The sequence below is a fragment of the Tigriopus californicus genome, chromosome 11, assembly GCF_007210705.1.
Source record: "Tigriopus californicus strain San Diego chromosome 11, Tcal_SD_v2.1, whole genome shotgun sequence".
Lineage (NCBI taxonomy): Eukaryota > Metazoa > Arthropoda > Copepoda > Harpacticoida > Harpacticidae > Tigriopus > Tigriopus californicus.
The window spans coordinates 11,989,425-12,014,327 of record NC_081450.1 but is presented as its reverse complement, the minus strand read 5'-3'; the positions used below and the strand labels follow the sequence as shown (position 1 = coordinate 12,014,327).

At 42.2% G+C, this 24,903-nt stretch overlaps 5 protein-coding genes across 7 annotated transcripts; 1 reads left to right on the top strand and 4 right to left on the bottom strand.

The window, feature by feature from the left end:
* Window positions 1-2,406: 2,406 nt before the first annotated feature.
* Window positions 2,407-3,208, bottom strand: LOC131890801 (fatty acid-binding protein 9-like). Its single transcript, XM_059240226.1, has 2 exons — window positions 2,768-3,208; window positions 2,407-2,689 (listed from the first exon to the last, which is right to left on the bottom strand). Exons 1-2 carry the CDS (start codon window positions 3,028-3,030, stop codon window positions 2,434-2,436), a joined length of 519 nt encoding a protein of 172 aa, XP_059096209.1. The 5' UTR covers window positions 3,031-3,208; the 3' UTR covers window positions 2,407-2,433.
* A 136-nt stretch (window positions 3,209-3,344) lies between these two features.
* On the bottom strand, window positions 3,345-4,505 carry LOC131891177 (galactoside alpha-(1,2)-fucosyltransferase 2-like). Its single transcript, XM_059240702.1, has one exon. The coding sequence runs from the start codon at window positions 4,503-4,505 to the stop codon at window positions 3,345-3,347; it is 1,161 nt and encodes a 386-aa protein (XP_059096685.1).
* A 1,048-nt stretch (window positions 4,506-5,553) lies between these two features.
* LOC131890800 (uncharacterized) lies at window positions 5,554-7,546 on the bottom strand. The gene is made up of 6 exons (XM_059240225.1): window positions 7,393-7,546; window positions 7,082-7,207; window positions 6,952-7,013; window positions 6,355-6,521; window positions 6,028-6,290; window positions 5,554-5,946 (listed from the first exon to the last, which is right to left on the bottom strand). Exons 2-6 carry the CDS (start codon window positions 7,181-7,183, stop codon window positions 5,830-5,832), a joined length of 711 nt encoding a protein of 236 aa, XP_059096208.1. The 5' UTR covers window positions 7,184-7,207; window positions 7,393-7,546; the 3' UTR covers window positions 5,554-5,829.
* A 240-nt stretch (window positions 7,547-7,786) lies between these two features.
* Window positions 7,787-10,315, top strand: LOC131890795 (TBC1 domain family member 19-like). Its single transcript, XM_059240217.1, has 4 exons — window positions 7,787-8,343; window positions 8,415-8,816; window positions 8,902-9,465; window positions 9,764-10,315. Exons 1-4 carry the CDS (start codon window positions 8,053-8,055, stop codon window positions 10,082-10,084), a joined length of 1,578 nt encoding a protein of 525 aa, XP_059096200.1. The 5' UTR covers window positions 7,787-8,052; the 3' UTR covers window positions 10,085-10,315.
* An 820-nt stretch (window positions 10,316-11,135) lies between these two features.
* On the bottom strand, window positions 11,136-16,580 carry LOC131890793 (uncharacterized). 3 transcript variants are annotated; one of them, XM_059240214.1, is made up of 2 exons: window positions 16,354-16,580; window positions 11,136-13,921 (listed from the first exon to the last, which is right to left on the bottom strand). In XM_059240214.1, the coding sequence occupies exon 2, from the start codon at window positions 13,606-13,608 to the stop codon at window positions 11,593-11,595; it is 2,016 nt and encodes a 671-aa protein (XP_059096197.1). In that variant the 5' UTR covers window positions 13,609-13,921; window positions 16,354-16,580; the 3' UTR covers window positions 11,136-11,592. The 3 variants fall into 3 exon arrangements, with proteins under 3 accessions (XP_059096197.1, XP_059096196.1, XP_059096198.1); XM_059240213.1 differs by lacking the exon at window positions 16,354-16,580 and adding an exon at window positions 14,562-15,124; XM_059240215.1 differs by lacking the exon at window positions 16,354-16,580 and adding an exon at window positions 14,149-14,281.
* Between the last annotated feature and the right edge of the window lie 8,323 nt (window positions 16,581-24,903).

Sequence of the window (24,903 nt, the reverse complement as noted above, 5' to 3'; positions counted from 1 at the left end):
CTTCGAGCAGCAAGTTCGAGAAGCTTTTTTGGATAGATGAGGATGGATCTAAACTAGAGAGGACAAAAAATGCCCCCATTACGCTGGGGTTCGAGGGTCATTTTGACCCAACAGTTTCAGCGGCCCGAACTTCTTTGGTCCTTTTTATTATTAAGGCTAAGCAAATAAGACCACTGATTTTTTTTGTGAGGTTGCGAGAGTATTCAAAGACAACGTGATCCGAAATGTATTGTTCTTCATTTGCCCTCAAACTCTCATTGATTAATCTTGGTCGATGTTTTGGGGAAGCGGGATTCACGTCTACTAGTCTACTTCATAACCTTGTTGATCAAAATAATTGTTTTTGTCAAATGTTAAAGGCAACAAAAGCTTCAAAATATGATTGCATAAAATTGTTTGCAAAGAATTGCAATCTAGATATCTTTGATTCAAAGAGAAAGCCGTGATATTTCCGGATTCCTCTATTATTGATCAAGCAAGCGTTTGTATTATCAAAGACCAGGAAAGTGTGCTCAATTCTAGTTTTGGGTTCCATGTCCCAACATGAACCCTCAACATTTAGCCTGCCCATCTACCAACACTCAATTGGAGCCAATTAGAAGAGCAATTGAGTCAACCGTTCCTTCTTGTAATGCAATATTTCCAACAAATCCAGAAGCGTATGAAAAGCCTGAAACACTATATTATACTGGTGGTCTCGAAACAAGATACTCAAACCCGATCCTTAGTTCCACTTCGATCGAAAATCCACTCTATGGTCTGACCGATAGGGAATATCGTACTTTAAGGTGAGCAAAAAAAATGTATAACTTTTTTTAACCAAATTTCTTTAAAAAAAAATGACTGCTGTCATTCAAGGAGATACCAAGCGGAGAGAAACTTGCCGGAGAGGTTTCAAAATGCAACATCGTCTCAAGCAAATTCCCTTTTAAATCCTTCGCGACCTCCTCCAGCCAATCCCACATTCCAAACTTCCTATCAAGAGTATGGAAAATACCAGCCTAATGTCCATACCCTACCCTATTCATATCACGGATTAAAAACTCAATTCACCGCTGAAAAAACTAGTCAGGGAATGTATCGGAACCATTCTCTCTATATCTAAGCAACCTAACCATATTTGAAAAATTCATCCAATCACACAAAAGTTCCAATGAAGACTAAGACCATAGTTAAGACACTTCGAACGATGGGCCTTATGCCATCTTTCAATGGCGATCTCGATAACGATGTGCTCCCTGAGGCCATATTAATCAGAAACATCATTGACGACTCATTAGCAAACATAATCTTGATTCGCAATTTATTCGAATCCGACGTGGCTAACATACCTGACTTGGATACGAGCTTGAGGAACAAGATCAAAGACCTGCAAGAGTGTTCTGAACAAGTCTTGAAAGAAGATTTGGCCCATCAATTGGATCAATATGATGCCGACACCGATGACAGCCATGAGACAAGATCCCTGCGAAGACGACGACGTACCAAAAGTTTGACAAAGTGGAAAACGACCCAACAAAGGGAGACCGCTTCTGAATCCTTTGTAACAAAAGCCAAAGACATTTTGCTTCATTGTCATAATGATAAACGACTTTTGATGAGCTTGAAGGATGCTCTACCCTCAAAAGAGTCCAACGAGTTCATTGAGTTGTTTAAAAAATTCCGTGATTTCGCTGTTGGCAGAGTTCTGACACCCTTTGGAACTCATGTTCAAGAAGTGGAGTCGCTCATGGTGAGCATCAATCTGAAAGCCAAGTTCGATAAACAGGTTGACAAACTGAAAATGGATTTGACGGAAATCCAGAAGCAGAAGGACCTCAAAATGAAGCAGGTCAACGATGAGCGATCGCTTTTGGAGGGCGAACTGGAAATCATTCGGAACCATTCTCAAGAGCTTATTGCCAACCACAAGGGACAAGTCCATGCAAGGTTAAAGGTGTTAGCTTGGCACAGTCATGGTCGACAGTCTAAAACCTTGGACCATATCCTGGACTTGAAAAAAGAATTGCAAGAATGTCTGGATGAGCACGTTTTGGCAGAATCAGAAATGAGAAAGGCCAATGCCAAATTGGAAAAAGAGGTCAAAGACCTCATTGACAAATATGATCTCGAAATGTTCAAGAAACATGAAACCATCGATACAATCACCAAGGAATACGAAACAGAAACGGAGAACCTCGACGAATTGCTCAAGGTCCTGGCTGAAGTCGAAGATCAGCAGCATGAATTGATGGAACAGAATCGAGTGGAAGAGGAAACCAGACGACTTTTGGAACTCATGAACATCCGTCGAATCGTGGCGGCCAAGACCATTCAAAGAGCTTATCGGAGCCATAAAACCAGGATGATGCTGAAGAAAAAGAAGCGAAAGAAAAAGTCGGCGGCCAAAAAGGGATAGAGGGATGGTGCATTTTCAACAAATCCTTTGTTTATTCACTTGTAAATCTTCTTAAACAATGCAGTACTGACGACACGGTTAACAGTGATGGTGACATGCATGATGGTTCCATTTTCAGCGAGCTCACGCTTGATCACTGAAACCTGACCTTTAGCGTCCTTTTGCCGTTGGATCAAGGCCTCTTTCTCAATACTGAACTCACTGTCCACTTTGCGGTCATCGATTGTTGTCTCCTTGAAAGTTTCGTTCAGTTTGAAGCGAGCAATAGCGTTCTTCACTGCCGTTTCCGTCCTTTTTTAAGCGAGAAAATGAATGGATCAATGGAATGAGCAAGCATCCAAAGTGGATCACGAATGAACCGAGATTTACCTCATGAACCAAGTGGGGTTGGCCTGGTTCTCAGATTCATTTTCGATGCCAAATATCACAGTGGGAGAGGCCAACACTGCCAATTTTCGAAGAACCACGTTCACGCCAATTTCTTTGAGATAGTTGTCGAAGTTGTCCGCCGAAACGTATTTCCAGGACCCGTGGAATTCGGCCATTCTTCTCGTTTCGTGTCTCCCTGACGATTCAAGGTTATCTTTACATTGGGCCTTTACAATCATCTTGCTTGATAGCATTGCTATCATGATTAAACTCCGATTAAGTTTTGCATTCAATTGGACTTCCAACCTTAAAAGTACAATCCTCGATATCTTTATTTGGCTTAGCCAAGTTTCAGTATATTATTATCTTATTATCCACGTGATCACTTTGTTAACTCACGAAACCAGATCAATACAGTTCACAAGCACAACCGTTCAACTCTGGCATTACAACCGAAACTTGCAATGCCGGCGGGTGTCTGCAAGCACTTGCAACATAAAATACTTTTCGTAATAAGAGCATGCAGAGCTACTAGGGTCTGGCCAAATGCCAACTTCAATGTCACTACAGATGGGATTCAGTCAAAGTTGAGCTCAAGGAAGCGGAAATTGGGAGCTCCGTGCGCTTTCATTAACGCTGGCTCTTCAAGGGCAAAAGAATCGGACGAGTCTACCATTAGGGTCTCTCCGCCCACTAGAAGTCCAGCCCACTGGCCAAACGTTCCAAATGACATGATAATATGATCACAGCTCAAAAGCACCGAAAAATCTGTTCCAACTTGATCCTCATTTGAGATGCTGTCATCCCCGGAGGTCCCAACCACAAAGGTATCTTCGTCAGACGCTAGCTGAGCCTGGTTCCATTTTGGATCATCGCCCACCACAAAGAACCTCACTTTATTTTCAAATTTGTCCCGGAAGTACGCTCGAGCTTGATCATAATATGATTTAATGGCCGAGTCCCTTTGATTGTTTGTAACGATTCGATGGGTCGCGACGAAAAAGTCGGTTCTCCGGACGTGAACCCCCACTAAAACCAGGCCATCCAAGGTGCCATTCAGTGGCTTGGAAATGAGCTCTTTGGCTTGAGCTTGGTAGAAGTCTTTGGGTTCGAATATTTTGCGAAGTTCGGGTAAGAATTCAAGGTACATCTCCGGATATTGAGAATAGCCCAGTTTGACTATGGCTTTTCCAATCCGTTCAGTTTCTAATCTCTTCGGAGCGTTTGGGAGGTCCGATAACTTGGTCCATGGCAGATGACAAGGGTTACAGTACTCGTCTTCAATGACGCCGATCTCAATATGCTTGAAGTACTGGGACAAAGACTCGTGATTATCTCGGTACAAATAAGGCCTGAAATTCATGATCTTGGCCATTGCATAAAGGGAGGCGTAGGAAGACATCTGGTTACCCAATCGGCCATTGCTGTGGAAACAAAGCACGGATTTTTCGGCCGCAAATTGCTCTGGATCGAATTTGCGGCAACCTGGTGAAGGCTTACCCGGTTTGTTACACAAAAACCTGGACATGTAGTCCATTTCGAAAATATTTTTGTGCAGCTCCGCGTCGAAGGGAGGAGGAATGAGGTTGGCAAATTCGTTGATCTTCCGATTTTCAATGTCTTCCAATTCTTGGATCATTCTTTCCAAAGTTCGCTTCCTTTTGGCATTTTTGCAAGATATTCCCATGATGCAGTAAGTTAGGACAATAATAAGTTTCTTCACAGCACTCGGATTCATGTTTAAAACGAAAAAGCATTGGCGAGTAAAAGACGCCTCTAAAACCTGCTGAGCAATTCGTTTCCAGGTTGCGTGAGTACCATCAAATTAACGATATCTATCAATGACTGGATGAACTTTGTAGATCTTAAGCATTCGTCACCTGGCAAGTTTCATTGAATTAAAAATTTTTGTTCTTATAATGGAGCAATAATAAAAGGTTTCGTGCACGAAGACTTTTGGTTGTGATTGGGTAATGTGTTTAAAACCTGCCAATCTGATTGCATCCAAGTTTGTAAAGTTTGAAAAAGGCGATGTATCCTGCATTGTTGTCTGCCAATGTGCCCAAGCAAAGTTTGGGCACCATGTTCAACAAGCATTCTCACCCAATTTTGAGGAATCAGGCTTTGTGTGCATGCAGACTGGTCGATGCATGTAGAAAATATATATAGCCCAATTGCTTTTTCCTTTTTGCAACCAAGTAGCGAGTTTATATATTATGGAACAAAAACTAGACGCTAAGTAAGGGTGCTCCTAATTTGCTTGAAAATTCTGACTTTCAAATGTTTTTTGTTTGTCAGTTTTTTGTCAGGGCTAGAATAGCATGATACAAACAATGAAATTGGCTCCGTTTGATGTTGCGAGCTAGAAAAATGCAAGATGTCCTTTTGTATTTCCATCAAAACTTCGCACGGCTTTTTATCCATCGTTCATATACATTTCGTGTGGAATTATACGAACAAAAGAAGAATATTTGCCCCATGTGATAATCAAAACAATAAATCACTATTCAAAACATGAATAGCTTGTATCATAAGCTGTTTACATTCGTTGTACAATGTGCCTAATCTGATGTCTCAAATTTTCTGAAAGCGAGCCCTGACAATAAGACGATGAACCATTTTTCTTGTGAATCTTCGATTAAGACCTAATACGAGCTTATTTTTTGCATTTATTCTGGAACAAGCTCTTTTTGTTTTCTCGATTCATGTTGCCTTCCATAGGAAATCTGAGGAGAACTGCCCGATATATATTCGTTTTCAATAGGTTTCAAACACGGCAACCCAGATTTGATTTTTTCGAACTAAATATTTTATTGTAAAAATAATCAGAAAACCAAATTCAGTGCTAAAAATTGTGTCAAAAACTCGTTAATTGATTCCTATGCGCCAGTACAAAGAAACATGAGGAGGAGGTTCCCAAAGTCTCCCAAGTTAGACCATGGGGTTGGTGGAATCCATGGAACCAACTTGAGACGATTGGTCCATTCGAAGATGTTCGCACGTCAGGGTTCAAATCCGTTGATCTAGGTTGTCTTGGGTCCATGAACGGTTGATGAGCAGTCTTAAAATCCAAATCCTTTTTTAGCAGCAATGGTGAGCTTCTCTCCTCCCAAAAAGGGATTGAAAGAATCCGCCTCCAATGATTTGCCACTAAGCGGTGGAACTCCATCCAGAAACATCTGTGAGTGAGAGATTTTGATGCATTACAAAGTCACAAATAGGATGCAGCGAGGCTAACAAATGATATTTACGATACTCACCTCGCTGATGCCTTGCCCTGGAGCGTTTGAGCGCGGTCCTTGTTCCATGGGGCAATTGAACATGTGCTCAGAATCACAGAGGCAGTTCTGATGGGCCTGATAGGTTCGACTGAACTCCGAAGTATTCTCAAAATCCTCTAAACATCCATCTTTGCTGGTGTATCCCAGGGGGCATGGATTGGGTGGGTCGCAGTACGCTGGAAGAACGGCTCCACCATTCTTAGGAGCATTGGCCTTGGTTGTTCCAAAGTGGGACACAGGGGCTAAGAATAAAGAAAATGATCAAACCTGACATGAACTGAATAACACAATCGGGGGAAACCTTACTTCCATGGCTCAATGACTCGGTTCTTGGCTCTTGTTGTGGCAGACCAGACATGCCCGCGATAGCGCTGTCGAAACGTTGCGCCAACATGGGGAGATCCTGGTCGTACTCGTAGTATTGGGCTGGAACTTGATCGGGCTCTTGTTCGTAGTAGTCATTGGAAAGATGGCTGAGGATCAAAATTCCAGCATGAGAACATTGCATATAAGGCCTTTCCGTTGAACCAGAATGACTCCCAAAGTGGACCGAGATAAAAAAAAGGCTATTATTTTAGTTGTTCAGCGAGTCCTGAGTAATCCTATCTACTCCATCCATCTACTTATCTATTTGATATTGTAATGGAGTGAGTCGTTTCAGATAAAAGGCATTCGTTCTCAAAACTTAGGGAACAAACAAAATGAAAAAGCCTGTTTTGGTAATATTGTATCTTTAGTGGGTAAGATCATTTACCTGTTATACTCTTTTTAATAACTTTTCTGTCGGAATTTCAATTGAATAGTACAGAATTTGATTAACAAGGACTGAAATGATCGATGATTGTACTTAGACTGTGAGGTCCTTTTTGACGTGGTTCTGATTTGAATATCCTTTATACTCACGGGTAATCCTCCTCGTACTGAGCTTGTCGAAGGATGTCTTCAAGTTCGTTTGTGGACAACCCCTGTGGAATGAGTATGGAACATTAGACGACGTGATTTGTGTCAAAAATCAGTTAAAACATGCACTTACCTCTAATCCACCCATCGCCAATGTGGATGATGGCAAGGCCGCCAAGGCCAATAAAGCCACACCCACCATCACACGACCCACATTTTGGTTCAAGCTATTCATGATCCCCCGTTTGTAACAAAAGATCTGCAACAGATGGAACATGTTTTTTAAGAGAAAGCTAGGTTGTAGCAATTATGATTCCCTTTTTAAGAACATTTTAGCGCTCCAATTTGTGTTGGAGTACTTGGTTGTCCATTTGGATGTATTACAGAGATTTGTCGGCCTTTAAGTTCAAATAATTTCTTATCCCCAAATTCCGCACTTCTTACCTTACTCTACCACGTAATGGGGAATGAAGGCCTTTGGCAAGGCCACAAGGCTAGAAGAGGGCCGAAGTGGATTGGTTGGAGGGATTGCAGCAGCTGTTCCATTTGCTCCTCTCTCTTTCTCTGTTCCAACAAATCATTCCAGCTAGAAGTGAGGGCTTTCTTTCTTGGTTGACGACATCTATTCATGGTTCTGGCCTTTGCTTTCTCCATCGATATCTAAGCACTTGATTTTGGACTATCTCTAACCAGTTCTTTAGATCTTTACTTGTTCGTCTCCAATGCAAATTTTAGACACCCCAAGAGCTTTTTCCAAGAAACGTTTCTATTTCACATCAACCTTGAGTCGAGAAGTCCCAAATATCGAGTGATCTAATCAACGGATAAAATCTATGGACCAGAGGCGTGGGTGCGCTTGGAACTGCACAGGATTCCCGTGGATCTCAGCATATATTTCGTGCCAGACATGGTGATATCATTTCAGTATGATATATGATCAAGCAAGTCTTTAGATGTACAGAAGGCTGCTTTGTATGATCGGATTGGATTGATCTAATGTCAAGGTTGACTGGATTATGGATCAAGTATTTTGTCAGGATTGTAGACAACTGCCGGCCTTTGTTTAATCAATATTCGAACGAGTAGCGATTTCAGCCTTTCAAAATGACTATGCCGCAAGAAGATTTGGCGGACTATCTCACGACCGAAATACGCAATCAGGATCCACTGCATTCTGAACTACTCCGGGATCTGGCCAAGCTTGCGTCGAGTCCGATGGTTAATGAAGAGGACTTCCATGCCACTTTTCTGAAGGTCGTAACGCACTCTGGAATTGAGACAAGGTTACAGAATGCTGTTTTTCATCTCATGAGAAGGAAGATTTTTGGCTTGGGAGGGCTTCACAACCATCTCAATCCAAGACAGACGTCCTTGTCACACGTCAATAAGTTTCAAGTAGGTACACATGCAGATATGTAGGCAGAAAAAGGCCATCATCGTCTTGATTCTGTTTGCCTCTCCTTCAGCAACAATGGGAGCGACGAATAAGTAAAAGCATCAATTCAATGGCTTCCGAATTAGGCGTTTGTTTGGCTAAGGTTCGTTGTCAAGAAGAGCAGGATGAGATCCTTCACAAATGGACCGAGTTGTCCACTTTGGACCTGGACTTGTCGCCCTTTAGGCCCGTGTATTCGCCCAAGGATTTCCTGGACATCCTAGCTCAGATTTCGAGTCCCAATTTGGCGGAACACTGCCGACCTTGGGGAGTGATCTCGATTCCATTGAGTGTTCCAAATCTGGATCACCTTCGAGAGAAGTTCTCGGAATTGGCCAAAGGCGAGTCACATCTTGGACTGAATCCTCTGACATCGAGTTCCGAAGATCCAGGGATCACTATCGAGACGGAACGGTACAACTTGGGCCAGAAAGTGAGTTTTCCTAATGTGTATTTAGTTTTCCTCAGTTCAAGGAAAAATAGTGGCAATCTTCGACGATATGAGCTTCTTTTGATAGGTGATAGCGAGCAATCATGCTCCACTCTCGCAGGAATTTCTCAAGCGAGGTGCACCCCACAGTCTTCGAGGCCAACTCTGGTCTCAAGTGTTGGGATCAGAGATGTGTTCCAAGGCTGACGTGGAGCACTATCAAGCTCTCAAAGATTCAGTCATTCAGCACGACATTATGATCGACAAACTCATTATCAAAGATGTCCAATTAACAGCCGGCAACGACGATAACTACTTCGTTTTCGCCGACGTTCTCCTCCAGACCTTGCTTTGCTTCAGCCGAGATACGAAGATCTTGGACAAATTCCAATACAGCTCGAGCAATCCACCCAAGGCCATTTTGAGGGGGAAACATTCTGGATTGGAAAATATGGTCATCTATCCTCCCAATGGTATTGTTCCATTCCATGGGTTCGCCATGTATGCCGCTCCATTTTGCTACGTGTACGCTGACCCGGTTCAACTATACATGACATTTCGAGCCTTCTATCTTCAGTTTTGTTACAAACTTCATGAAATGTCTGCCGACCCTCAAGGAATTGTCTCTTTATGTGCTCTATTTGAGCACTTGGTAAGAATTTAAGTCATTGCAAAATCCCATTTGAGCTACTGCAAGTTTTCATTCAAAAAAAAAAAAAAAGGAGATGTTAATATCACAGATTTCTTTCATGTTTGTTATGGACTTGCTTTCTCAAGGTTGTAGAGTGCCATAAATTTCAAAGGAATATATTGTGGCTCTCGCTTTGGGTTCTACAATTTCAGTTTCTCCTTCAATTTCAGTCTAATCTTTCATCTAAAATTCCATTGCCCTACATATTGTTATGGAGAGCATTCCTAAGCCTCATAACAAGCCCTGATTTTGCTTCCAGATTGAGACCCATGAACCCGACCTTTGGTCGTACTTACTCTCGTTGGAAATCCAACCCTTGCGTTTAGTATTTCGTTGGCTAGTACGCGGATTCGCCGGCCATTTGCTGCCTGACCAACTGCTTTATTTGTGGGACATCGTCTTGGCCCACGATTCCATGACGGTGTTTCCACTTTTTGCTGCCTCGATTCTCAGCTTCCGGAAAGACAATATCATGCAAGTGGATACTTTGTCCAGCGTTGAGGCGGTTTTGGCGGATCTCTCCTCACTTCCGGTGGTTCCATTGCTTCAGCATGCCTTGGAACAAAACAAGATGAACTGAGTACGTGATGGGTGAAGAATGTCTTCATATACAAAGAGCACCACACCACGTGCGTATTAGAAATACAATTATCATGCCATGAGTTCGAATATTGATGAGGCTCACACATTCTCCCCTCAACACCAGCACGTCATCATGAATTTCCCAACAAGAGACATGCCGCATTAGTATCGTATTTTAAAGAGCATTAGTATCCATCGTCCTCTGACTTGGGATTAAATCAATGTACAGTACAAGAACATCTGTACTATCACTCCTCGTCAGTTCGTTCAAATAAGCGCCTTCGTTTCGTCAGTTTACATTGCGTACTTTGGTGACACGCATCCTTTGTCCCATTGTCAGATCTAGTAGTTAGGTCGTGTCCTTTCGTTCTCTTTAGAGATAGGTTTGCACTTGAGTGGCTTTCACGAAGTGGCTTGGCAACACAGACCTTGAATCACGGCTGTTCTGTTGGGGAGGACGCGAGGATGGATGGGCGGGCGATTGAGTTGCGAGTGAGTTAAGCCGAGACATTGCAGTGACGTCATGGCAAGGCAGAGCAGGGCTCTTAGTAATGAGGAGCGCGAAGGCCAGTCAGTATCTTGAGGAAAAGGCCTCTGGGTTTGCTTGCTTGCTTGCTTGCTTGTGGCCTTGCGGGCTAGCCAGGTTGTCAAGGGAAATTCCTCTTCCCTCCTTGTTCTTTGGCGAGTACACACAAGAGAAAACGGGCATGTAGCCCCGCTTAGAACCAGCTACATTACCATATGCTTTTACAGAAAGCAATTCCAATTAGGGCGTTTGATCTTTTTATGGAACCGGGAACTTTTGGTCTTCCCAAGAAAGAATCCTAGAAAGCTGCTATTACGTTTTTCTCCCATGGAAACGAGGCATGTCTAGGTGGGGAGATTCTTAGAACGAAACTTATTCAATATAACAGAGCCGTCAAGGCAAACGAAAACTTACGATCATAGAAATGGAATTCAGAAGGAAAGTCTCCGACTACCAAAATGCCAGTCAACAAATGTTCAAATACCGAGAAGAAAGAACTTGATACACACGTGAGGACGTTGAGTTGAGTTATTAGAGTTGTAAAGATGACATATATTGTCTAAAATTGATATAGACATTAAAAACAATCTGTTTCATTTTATCTGATCTAAAACGCCTGTATGGGGCATTTCGCCGGCAAAGAAGATCTCTTGTTTCAAATCGATATTCATCTTCGCCTTGACCCAGAATTAGTGGTGGTAGCGATAATGATGATAATGATAATAAGAATGATAATAATAATAATAGGAATAATAAGAATAATATGAATAATGCTGGCCCTTACACTCATCCACTTCCAACAAAATCAGGTAAAAAACAATCCAAGACTGAATCCACTATCTGACATGATTGGCATTAACACAACACACTTGTTTCTCCTTCCCTCATTATTGCCCTGTTTCTTGGACAGGAGGGTGGGTGGCTTTCACCTCCCTGGACAGAAGCAGGAATCCAGACCCGGAGACTTGACATGTTTTGCACTAAATCCAATCCGATGGGTACATTTGCGATGCTCCCTTTGTGGATAACTCGGGCGGACCTGGATGATGATGGTGGTGGTGATGGTGATGATGATGATGCGAAGAAGAATGATGATGGCTGTTGTGGTGGTTGTTGCTATGACGATAGATCACCTGATTGTTGGAGCGAAACCGGATTTGAGACGAAGACGCACTCGACGACACGGCTTCACTATCTGTGGTATCGCCTTCCTCCTCTTCTTCACTGCTTTCAGACGAATTCTTTTGCACCTGAGGAGCGGGAACCAGAGTCATTTCTCCAGGGTTGGAGGTGAATTTTTTCGCCACCGGACAACTCGGTGCTGCACAGTATGAACTCACATCACTTTGATCATAGGGTCGCACCAGGAACAGCGTCACCTTGAAATCATCTTGATACACCTTACACGATTTGTCCTTAAACGCTTTATCAATCTGAGGTTTTGTTAGGCGAAGACTAACGGGCGTGCCATCTATCTTGATGGGAGACGAGAGTCCCACAGCTGGAACGTCCTCCCCCAGAGAGTCGGCAGAGGTCGTGGTGGCTGATGACTTGAGCAGCGCTGAGTTTGCGCCATGAGGAGAAGATAAGCCAAGGCTATTTGCATTGGTGAGGTGCGAGAGCGTACCGGGACTGCGGGCGGTCTGCGGTACAGACGAGTGCCTTATGCGATTTTCTTTGAAAGACGACAGGGCAGCCAAGGAGGTGGACGTAGAGGAGGAGGTCGAGCTGGACGCCGAAGAGGCGTGACCTGCTCCTCCATTCCCCTTGGATGACACGTGACAACCACCACCACCGCCACCGCCACCGCCGCCTTGATTGGTCAGTAGGTGATCGTCGGAGACGGAGGTGTGCTTCATCAGATTTGTAAGAGTGACATCCTCGTCTGACCCAGAGGCAATGAGATGAGGTGAAGGGGCTCCACCCGTGCAAGAGACATGGCGCTCCGGTGGGGGAGCCCATCTCAACTTGGTAAGATGGTGACTCAACGGGCCCGAGTCGGGGCCACCATTGTCGCAGTCCCCGGGCTGTTCCTCTTCGGATCCTTGGTCAACGGGTGCGTGGCCGTTATTGGAGCTCCCCGCGAGGAGACTGTGGCACAGCCCCGAGATAAATGTGTTCTCAACGAAGAAGGTGTTGAACCAGAAGTGGAACTCCTTATACGAGGCCAGAAATTTTGGCTTGATCCCAACTTTGTCCAGTTTGGGCTTGATGGAGAACTCGATTTTGATATCCTCGCATATGAGTATTGGTGGGTCAACATTAAGGAGCATATTGCGGTCGCCCCGTTTTAAAAGGTAATCTGTGGACTCGTAATTCAGTGAGCGTTTAGCTTGCTTCACTTCAAACTGGAGGTAGAACTCTTTGCTCAAGTTGTTGAAATTGGGCACCGGGTCTAGTACCACTGACCTGAGGTAGAGCTTTACCGGTTTGTACTCAAGCTTCTGACGTATCATATCGGCGTAATAATTGATGTACCGCCTCTGACTAGGGATGGTCACTCCCTTCTGGTCATGGGTCCGTTGTTTCCCATAAAATGTCAGCACCTCATCCGCAGTTTTGAACTTGCCCGAGTGAAGAAGATAGCAACAGATCATTGTCCCCGTGCGGCCTTTGCCCGCCTTACAATGCACCACGGCCACATTATCCTGGTGCGTTCTCAGCCACTCGTCCACATGCTCACAAAACGGCTTTATTGTCGAGAAATCCGGTGGGTGGTGGTCATCGAAAGGATAGGTGGCTACCCTGTCGTGAAACTTTTTGATGTCATAGACACGCTCAGAACACAAGTTGTAGATGAAATAGTGATCCTTGTGCTTGTGGTCAAGAAAACGCTTCACCTCGTCCAAGGAATTGCGATACAGCGATTCCACGTTTTCGGCCGGGAACCCCATTGCGATGATCCGGTCACCAATGTACGACAGATCCAAATTGAATCCATCCTCAGTAAATCGACGTTTCTTCTTGCTCACAATGGTTTTCAGGGCACTCGCCATGGTAAGTTACGATCCCCTACTTCAATTGGAACCGCCGCTTAGAGGCGTTGCTCATGTTGCATCAACTCTTGCCAGAGTGGATGACCACAGCCAAGTGGGAAGGAATATCAACCCAAAAAAGAAACAGCACGAGAACAAAAATCACCCCACCCACCCACGAACAAGTGAGGTTGCTACGAGGGATGCAAGCTCGACAGTCTTAGTCCAAACACATGATGACGATGACGATGGGGATTTGGCTGTAATTGCTCTTGTTACTATCGTTGTTGATGAAGCCTCTGGTGGTGGTTTTGGGAGCCATGTGGATATTCATCTAAAACACGAGAAAGAGCACCAAAATTGAAATCCAGACGTAAAGAGTTGTCATGAAACGGAGAACCTTGGTCAAAAAATCTGCTGAATCGCGCTTGGGTAACTGCATTTATGTAGTTCAGATCAAGAACTCGAGAGGTTTTCCTTGAAATCTGATCTTATTCCCTCACAACACTGCCATGGGACAGGAACACAGAGAAGGAGAGGGCGAAGAAATCGAACACATACATACAAAATCCAATAACCCTGCTTTTAGAACTCGTTACTCCGCTGATCAGTCATGATAGGAACATATATTAAAAAAAATTGAAAGCCCACTGGCACAGTCCAATCATTGGCAAACACGAGTTCATCACAAAGACTAAACCAAAAAAAGATTTGGCGAGGAAACAATAGACAAAAAAAAAACGAGCACTCAAAACCAGTTTTTCAACTCGTTTTGCACGTGTACCATTTTTTCGGCAAACATCTAACACGCAATTATATGTATGTCATTTACATTTGATGAGTCAGATCAGTCCAAGGACACTATCTTGGACCCAAAAATAGATTCCAATTCTAATCCTGGCTATATCCAATGGGATGTAGTACATTATTCGTTGTTCATATCAGTCCATTAAAAAATGTAGCTTTTCCTTTACCTTTTAAAGAAAACGTTGCGGAGGTCCCCAACTTTCAACTAATAATTCACATCACTGGATCAGAGGCATCACAGATCTGCACATCTCAACAACCATTGTGAATAGGGCACAAGCATCACAACTACTATTTGTGAATATGGATGAATGAATGAATGGATGGAGGGATGGATGTGTTCCTACCACCACACCATCACCTCAAGATTGTCGATTGTCTGCATGGAGACCACAACGTGATGAGTGATGATGGATCCTAAGGGTCAACAAAATTGGGCTCAACGAGGCCTAAAAGTCACTCAGGCAACCGGGAGCGGACAAAATGTAGGCTGCACAAAGGCCACAGTGACCATGCTACGAGCTGACAAATACCGCCCCTAGCACCACCTCTCTCTCTCTACCACATACATAGATAGATCTACAAAGGCTGCAGAAGTAGCTCACTCAACGTGGTCCATTCCTCTGCCACTACAATCACCTCACTCACTCAGCAGGCTCATCGAAAACAGCTCAACTGCCTGCCCTGCTCCGCTACATCGAGTAGTGCTCTATTCCTCTGTTTCTAACACTGCGAATCTGCGACTACTACTTCGGATGGGACGAACACGCGGCGGCGGTTTTCCACGACCGCCATTCCCTAAGAACACGAACGAGGCGACCGACGCACGGACGTCAAAGCCAATTCCTGAGCGGAATGGAGGCAGCACGTGGTTGCTAGTAAGGAGTAGCATCGGTCCCAAAAAAAACGATATCCAGGCACTCGCCACTGCCTCTTGTCGCAGACTTGTTCACATTCAGAACGGTGAGGATTGAGCTGGCACGAGAGAGAGAGAGAGAGAAAGAGAGACTCGCGAGCCGCACTGTGTTTGGTTAAGAATTTAATAATGGAGCGAATACAGATGGACTAACAATATATCCACGATTTTGAACCACTAGTCATTATCTAGCATTCCCTACTTTATTTGTGAGAGTAGTCCAATCTAGTAATCTGTTAAGTGGTAACTCTGCAATGCAAAACAAACCATTGTCAAGATTTAAAGGCACATGTAAAATAATTAAGTGTGAGCCACAGCTTTGGAAATCAAAAAGTCCCAATGACACTTCATTGTTTAAAGAATACAATTTCCAAATTTTTCAAATAATGTACACTTCTGAGCAAGTGTTGCCAAGAGCGCAAGGGTAGAGCTAACATAAAAAATTAAATTGTTCTTTTTTTTTTGAGAAAAAAATGTAAGGCACTTATGCATGAATTCATTCTTAAGGCAATTTTCTACAATGGCAAACCAATCTAGAAAACACAACCCTGGCCCAAAATCATATCGCCTTTTATATCTCTATCACACACAAACTCTCCTGGACTTCCCTCATGCATCCCTTTATTATGGACGACAAAATCTACTTTTAAATACTCGTTCACATCTCTACGGAGAACATGGCCATATCTGACGCCGCCGAGGCTACTGTCGCCTCCTGCTGTGCGGCGCAGTCCCTTCAGCTTCAGCAAAGGCCTACCACGGTCGACCCAGCAGGTATGTCTTTGTCAAGGCCAAACTGGGCAGACGCCGTCAACGACGCCAGTGCCGACGATGAGGGACTCTGGCGTCGTTGGGGCTGCGAATCTGGGCCAAGAAAAACGAACAATTTCCCCTGACGACAAGCTTTGATGTGACCACATGAGTGCGGTGGAATCGCCCAAGATTACGAGAAAAATCGACCAAAATGTATCAAGACACATGGTGACCAGGAGTGAGTGTCAATGGTGAGCTGGAGTAAAAGTAACTTTTGAATGGGGTTTTACCTTGTGAAATGAGTTGCTGATGCTTTCCAGGGATTCATTCCGATCCGGGGTTTATTGGAACAGGCAATATTTACCGAGAAAAATGGCCGTTATCCATTTTGGACTGATGAGGCACGCAGCGTAGTTCAGCTGACTTGGAAGTCTTGCCACAGTTAGAGAGGTTTGCCAAATTGTAGAAAATGGTCTGAGCAAAAAGTCGATATGCATCAATAGGAGATGATCTACACATGGATATCCTTCTTAAGAGGTTGATACCAACCATGATATGTCCGGTCTATTCAATTTTAGTAAATGATAACGGCATTCGTAAAGACCCTCAGTGCCACTCATAATTCCCTTGGTTTCACCTCAAATAGCTGAAGTATCAAAGCTTTGGATTGACAAAAACAAGTTTCTTTCTGTTCAAAAGCATTGATGTTTAACTTGAAAATGAAATCGGCAGATCTTGAAACAACTGGACCATTGAGATGGCCATGGGGAAGAAGAATTGGGGATCCTGTTGAGGCATTGAACCTATTTTGCTTGAGCCACACTAGCCACCAGATTGGTCTGGGCCGATTCTTTCACCATTGGGAGCAGCAAGACCGAGTAAAAAAGAAGACAGAGAGAGAGAGAGTGAGTACTGAGAGGATTCGACTGACAGCTATTATTTTGAGCAGCAGCGAGGAAAAAGACTATACAAATCTGGTCTGATACTCAATTTAACGACACCTCGTTGACTTTTGTTTGTCAATCGCACTATACATTGCTCTTGTTTGCAAAGCTTGAGGCTGATTATTAATGGATGGAGGAGAGCACCTATGAGTGCCCAACAAGCAATGCATGTGTGAAATGTATTGCGTCATAATTACAAGTGGATTTTGAGACATTAAGCTTGCAAATGCGGGCTTTGAATTGTTCAATAAATTTATTTTAGATTGTCAAAATATTGCATTTTTTTACAGCTTTTGTCTAAATCTGTAATGACATTGCTCACTAAGAAAGAAAACATGGTGTACTGGGTAGTGCGCTTTCTCATTTTGATTAACCAAGCTGGCTTTTTGGTCAGGGAGTTGACCACCAATGTGGTTTTTATTCCTTAAACCATCTTCTTAGTTTTGTTGTTCAGGCATCTGGTTTAGCTTCAAGGCCTTTTGGTCAAACTTTCGTTTATTTGAAAATTTTGCAGTACGTTTAGAAATCCTGAGCAGAATCTTGTTGAAGTCAGTTCTGTTGCCACTTTCTTGGGTGTTAAATTTCAAGTGACCAATCCATCCTCACAAATGGAGGGAAATTTGACAAATTCTAAAGATCACAAATTCTCCCTTTCTTATCTTGCCATTCTACAATAAATGTCTTCAGGGTTTGCACGGGTATTTTGCATTTTACATTTCAATCCCAAACGGCTCCAGTCCAGATTGCAAGTATTCTGTGATATGAACAGAGGCCAGCCTTTCGTGCTTTGCTGTCAAACATACGAGAGCACAGACCGAGATGGAGCAACTCGACAAAATTGTTGCCTTGAGTTACGAAAATAACAAAATTGGCATTTTCCCATCGAGTAGACAGATCACGACTAACGTCAGGTTGAATTCATTGGTTTTGATTCGCCCTATAGATCTTCATAACTACAGATAAACGGGCAGAGTCTGGTATTTGTATTCATAAACCCTGCCAGAGCAATGTAAGGTATCTTTTGACACTCTTTTGGCTAACATCCTCTTGGTACAAAAGCTGTCGAGTTCTTGCCCAATACTGAACACGTTTTGTACGTTAATCAACTTCTTAAATTGGCTTCAGGCTTGAGATATTACAATGTTACAATGAAAACCCTTGGGTAAAAAAATCGGAAGTACGGCATCTCTAGATAGACGGAAACGTTCGGAAAAGAATTTTCATGATAAAAAGTAACCGAAACACCTTTTTTTTCACTTTCCTTCCGCTTTCAATGCTCAGATTTACTTCAGAGGGTTTAAAAAAAATCATTTTCCTTGTGAAATCGACGATCGAAAGTTCCCCTTCCTGTTGCTTGATACGTCATTGGGCAAACCAAGGCCCAACAATTCCTTTTGATTCCAACTATCCCTGACATGATTCGAGCCTTTAGACACTCAACAAATCATGATTCAATGAGCAGAGATGAATGAATGCCAATCGCCGCTCCCTTATCTGTACCCCTGATTCTGTTTGCCATTTCGTCACTTGGCAACCCTGAGCCTCCTCAGTGGAACCACTTCACGCCCTAGCAACAAGCCTCGTTTGAACACCACATGTACTGAAAAGCCCTCTTCGTTTTGTACGCTGTCATTCCTTGTTCCTCCGCATTTAGAGTGCTTGAGAGTGGCTACATGGTAGTGACTTGGTGTGATCGAAGTAGCCCTGCTCAAACGCTCCGCTTCCTCAGCTCTTTTTCGACAACTTCGCCAAGCTTCTGTGATTTTAGACTTTGCTCCTCATTGAGCAAGGCTCCTCACTACAAGCTGTTCAAACAGCTGTGCGGACTAACAGAGATCTAGAGCCAAACTCTCCATGCAAGTCTATTTAGTGATTGGAGATCATTCATAAACACCAGAGATGTATTAAGTTTCATTCAATAACCCTTGATATCCCTTCTAGCTTCTGCTAATGCCAGTTTAATGCAAATACTTGACACAATTCTTTCAGTCCAAAATCGCGACTGGAAGCGAAAGTGTACTTTGAAACATTTGTCTGTCGAGTGTTTTTGTTTTCAAATCCGGGTCGATAGGGAATATCTGGAATGTTATTCTTTGAAATTAACATACTACTCGTTAGTTACTATTCGTTAAAGAAGTTTTGAGAATTTTTTTGTCTTATGCATATTTTTTCATTATTTTTAGAATGTGTAGGTATACTCGAGAGAGCTTTTTTGGGCGATTTGGCTTTGAAAAGTAAGAAGTAAAAAACCAATCTTGAGATCCGCAGCTTAGTATTAAGTTGATTTTACAATAATAGACGGGAAAATTAGTTAGAATAATCATAGTAGAAATAGTTAGAGCAGTTTTTAGGATTTTGATGCTCATTTTTGCGCGGGACTTTCGACACGTTTTCGCAAGTTCAAACTTTTTTTTTGGCACTTATTATTCAAGCCCTTCTAGGAAGGTGGAAGGTTTTTTAAGAAATTGGCTTAAAGTTGAGGAGCCAGTGAGAGCAAGGTATGAATCATCTGCTCAGATGTTGTAGGCTCAAATCCCAGCGCCGAGAGTTAATCTATAAAGTGGAGGAGACGTACCATAATGCTCAGCATAGCTTCCTGATATGAGTAAAGTTCCTGTTTATTTTTTAATTATTCCATAAACCCTTGGCTTTCAACAAAGCTACTAAGGAAGTTTCATTGAACACCCAGTGTATGCAAAGTAAGTCCCAATGTAGCTCAAAAGCAAAATGAATGTTATAATGAAGAAGAAATTAATAAGCTTGAAGTTTCTCAGACTGCCCCCAATGCATGTTTGGGGGATTGGGCATTGTTGAGCAAAATTTCAACTTTGTTAAACGTGAATCCATTATTTAAAAGTATTTTTTTGCAATTTGTCAAAGTTGTAAAAGAGATAAGAAAATAAGTGTCCGTTACAAATTTGGACAAACATAATGGGTTCATGTGCCAAATTAAGAAAATGACATTTCTTGGGAGATGCTAATCAAAAGGTACTGGGTTAGCTCTAATCCCCTTTATTTACCATTGTATTTGAAATACAAAACTATTATGTTATCCACGCTACTCAATACACCTTGAATGGCCTAGAAGCCCTCTTTTTGTTACATATTAAAAAAAAAAGGAAACTTGATGAAAGCTTTAAAGCATCAGAAATGTAACGGAAGTTGCAGGTAATCTCGAACAACAATCACTTCTCCATTGATTTTGAACAAAAAGTTCATATCGCATTTACCTTTTCGTCCAAAATTGCCTGCTTGCCTGAATACTGTACTGAAGTACGGAAAGGCATGTTTCCCGGTCAAGTCCTCATATTTGATAAAGAGTATTATATTACTAAACTAAGCTGCAGATAAAATTATTTTGACCCTGTTCAGGTTCATTCGTTTCTTTGTCGAAAGTGTCGTTTTTTAAGAAAGAGGTCAAAAGGCAAAGGCCTCCTTATTCACTAAGTACAAGGTTTCTCCATTGTAGCCTCCCAAAACCAGCGTTAAATATCGTTTGTTTTTCGACGGGAGTGGAACGTAACAACCCTTGTGGTACAACTATTAAGCGAATATTACATGAATTCAGTAAGCTTTTGATTTCCCCGAAAAAAAATTGCTACCAATCACTATTGGCGAAATTCTGACGCAATAATTCTCAACGTTTTCTTTTATGCTGATACGTAATACTCTCCAAGAGATAAAAAAGATTAAGATATGGCCCTGGAAATTACCTATAGACGTCGGTTTGCTTCAGAAAGATGATTGAAAGGTGTTTAATGATGATAAATTTCTGCTATCATTGTATGGCATTTGGTCAAAAATGGCTATAATTAATTTCTCATTCCGGCAGAGAAAACACGTCTTAAGGCCATTTTTTAAAAAGGACCCCTTAGTTTAACTCGCGCTGAGCAAGACATCGGACAGGACCTCCATTCAGATTGAAAATTTTGCTGTCTTTATTTTGAAGGGGAAATACCCGTTCAATGTAAATTTCAAGAACAATTGCCTTAACCTAATTTGAATCTTCTCAGTTCAGGTTTTTTTTCTTCAAATTTATATTCTTAACCAAGAAGGTAAAGTATTGAGGAAAAGCATCAATCAAACTATCTCTCGAAGTTTCGGATTGGCTGGGATTAAGAGAAATTATCAGACGAATATGATTAAGAATTCGATCTCACAATTTCCAGCCCATCCGATCATAAATTCGTGAATTTTTACCTTGTTTGATCTAAATGATCTAAATTCGGGCACAAGCCTCAAGTTAAGACCCCCTACGCGACCTACAGCCTTGTAATTTTCAGCGAATCTGGTTATCAGATTGTCAAATTGGAAAAAAAGTGGTTTAGAGTCAAAACAAACGGAAGCAAAAAAAAAAAAAAAAGAATTGGGAAAGTTAAATGAGCTTGCTAAAATTCTTTTGAAAAAAGACTGAATGAATTGGGAAAACAATCACGAAACAGTTTTTACTTGGGTAAAAACAACTCTGAGACATGGGAGTACAAACAGTTTAATAAAATAGCAAAAAAGGATGCAACACTGTGATTCCTGCTTAGTAATTGGCTTCCTTGATTCGATATTTGCACATCTCAATACTAAGATTGTTAATTGAGTGAAACATCTCGAAGCAAAATTGCATTTTTTGTTTTACAAAAATCCAACAAAAGATCTCACTCATTCCGTCTCCACTCACATTTCACGAATCAGCTTCGGCTGACAAGAGCTCAAATGAATGGTAGGCAAGGTTCAAGTGAATCAGTGCTATCTTGAAAAAAGTGACTATCTACAAGCTTGTATTTCCCATGTGTGTAAAAATAGACCGGCCAAGCCAGCCAAAAAATGAAGTCAAATCAGAAATTCATGTGAGGCATAAATACCTGGCCTGATTCACCTCATTTTGGCTGATCCGATTGAAATGGACTCCTTTGAGCCAGGTCTTCATCTCATATCTTGGACGGGCGAGGCACATTTCCCAATCTCCAACACGGCCATTAGTTTCTTCTCCACCGAGGCTTCATCAGCTCATCCCCATGACTGACTCTCCGTAGGGCTTTTGTGAAAAGATAATTATGCCGGGAATTATTCATTTATTCATGGAGTCAGCCTCTGAGATTGATTGGTGGTCTGGTTCATTGTTCAATGGCTGTACTCCTCGCCTTGATTTTTTTCGTCTTCGCTGGTAGTTGGTAGCCCCGGGGATTTTACGGTATCGATGGAATGGCTGATAAAATACTTCAACACCAACGAGTTCTCCCCGCAATGTAGTACTTGTGCGGCACTCCAGATTCGGGGAAACACCTCAATGATATTTAAGCAAACATCATTAAAACGGAGCACTAAAGTGTGAACAAAGAACAAGCGGAGAAAGCACTCCACCGTGACAGATCGTCAGAACTTGGACACGAACAGTCATAATCTAAGGATGATTTACCAATCCGTTTTAGTGGAGTGGAGAGTGAGATATGTCACGCAAAATACTAGATGCATGTCTTGACAATTTTGAATGCAGATTGTTCACGAGGTGTCTAGTGCTTGTCTACTAAACAGAAATCGAGAGAATGTTCTCTGAGGTTGAAAAGACGTTCTCAAGGATTTCTTTTCTGAGAAAAACGAAGTGTGTCAGATTGACTGAATTGGGCCAAATGCATTGGCAGTATTATTTAGCTGAGTAAATAGTGCTCACTTGCAACTATTAGCGGAGCTCTTTCTAAAACACGTTCTTTCCAAGCAATATTTGTGTTCTGACTGAATCTAGGCTAACGATGAATAGAAAATAAGAGCCAATCTCACAACCCTAAATTCAATCCTTTTTTGCGCATCAAAATTGTAAGTCTTTCAGGAAAATTTTGTCTTATTTGATCATCAATCCACTCTCAATCTAGTGCATTTTTCACGGTAAATATGATGACATTGCTATTGTGGTTAGCGAATCATGTAAAGATAATATTCGTGCGGCATTGCTTGGAAAACGAATGAAGTTAGCTACTGACTATTTGGATATTCTCGTTTTTACACTTAATTAGAGGAACCCTCGAGTAGTCGGAGGTGACAAACTCTCGAACCTTATATTGATGAAAGAAGTATTCCCATACTTCAAGCCCAATTGAACCATGCAGCATGTAGCCCATGTTAAAGAACCATGGGTACCTAAGAAGGGATTTAATTTATGTGCGCCTATAATAAAGCCCAGGGCACCTTGATGCCTAAAACTGAATTTCAAATGTCCTCCAGCTTGTACCCTCTTTCTTCGTGACTATTTTGCATTTCTGTTTCGCTCTCCAAATGACTCCATCTCAAGTTTGGCTCTACGTTTACTGAACAGAATCGAGCGTCGCCGAAAATAGTGCAGACTTCGCCCGTTTTTCCCATTGCATTTGTTCTTTCCAAAAAGTGGATGGATGATCGATCTGTGGAATGTTTTGCCCCTTGGTAACAGGCTTTCTACCGACGACATCAGTACTGCACACAGTATGCTGTACAAACTACATCACTAAGGGAATCTGAGATGCTAAAGCGAGTGTGGCCTTTACCGTTGACAGTGGCCATTCCGTAGAGTCCACTCAAGCGAGAGTTTGAATAAGTTTCAGGCTCGTTTCGACTTGGATCTGTGCATGATGATGATGATGATGATGATGATGATGATGATGGTGGTTGTGGTGGTGGTGGTGGTCCATTCTGAAAGCATTTTCATGTTCCAATGAAGACAAAAACTTCCCTAGCTGCTCACCACTCACGGTCAGTGGCTTTGCCCTTCATGCCAGTACATTTGTGACCAGTCATCGGTTCCAAAGGTCCATGAAACCAAAATGGTATATTAACCAACTTTACCGTCGTTAGGCCATGGTCTCCGTGAAAGACAACAAACTTTGAACGGGGTTGAACCAGGTTATATTTTATATTTCTTGCGAGCACACAAGTCTCGAAGGGAAATAGGTCTGGTTGTATAAGAGGAGAGAAAAAGGGACCTCCCTTGGTAACAATTCTGACGGCCATTGTTCACGAAAAGTGGGCACCTTCTCTTTTGAGAGCCAGCAATTTCATTACGTTACGTCGAGGTTAGCTGGTTTTATCAGTACTAAATAAGATATGTTTCAAGTGTGCCAACGAGCTCTATGATAGGATAGAAATACTTGTAGCTAAACATATTGCATGAGGTGGAAGGAAGATAGACGAAAATAATCGCTCTGAATGATTGAGTTCAAAATTGTGAAACAACATCTGGTATACATGTATAACAACTGGTGCATTTAACACGTTTTCTTTTTAGCAGTGACGTTTTCGAAAACTGAAAGGCATGTTTGAATATAAGATCTATGCAATTTTCTTTTGTTAGGTGAAATCTAGAAATATTAAGTTTCATGTTGATCAATGGCAAAAATATTTTTTTTTATCTCACATCATCAAGTTGGAGGAATTCATGAACGTGTCAAGGAGAAGATACTTTCACCAATGGAGTTCATAACGTCCATTAAAAATGGCCCATAATTTTATCCAACCTATTCAAAAAAAGGCTCGGATACACTTGTGCCTTTAACATACCTTTGACGATTCGGTATTCAAGGAGAAATCACTATACCATTCCCAGCTGAAGGTTCTGGCCTCTTAAATGAAAGGCTTCAATATTTTGTAAAGTACGAAGACCTTCTTTCCATTCACAGCCAAAATGACTCATTGTGATTGTATGTATGTTTAGCTAAGCTGGAGGATTAAAAAAATAGTCTTTGTTGAACATACGACGCAATACTCGTTCATGTGTCTTTGCATTGCACGTGGAGGAGCCAGGCCATATTCGTACTTTAAGCCTTCTTGTTATAACGCAACAAATATGGATGGGGTATTCCATATTCAACGATTGTGAGTTAGATAATGTGCCATAAAGTCCCACAGACCTGCATCCAAACTGTTCAGGATGAATGA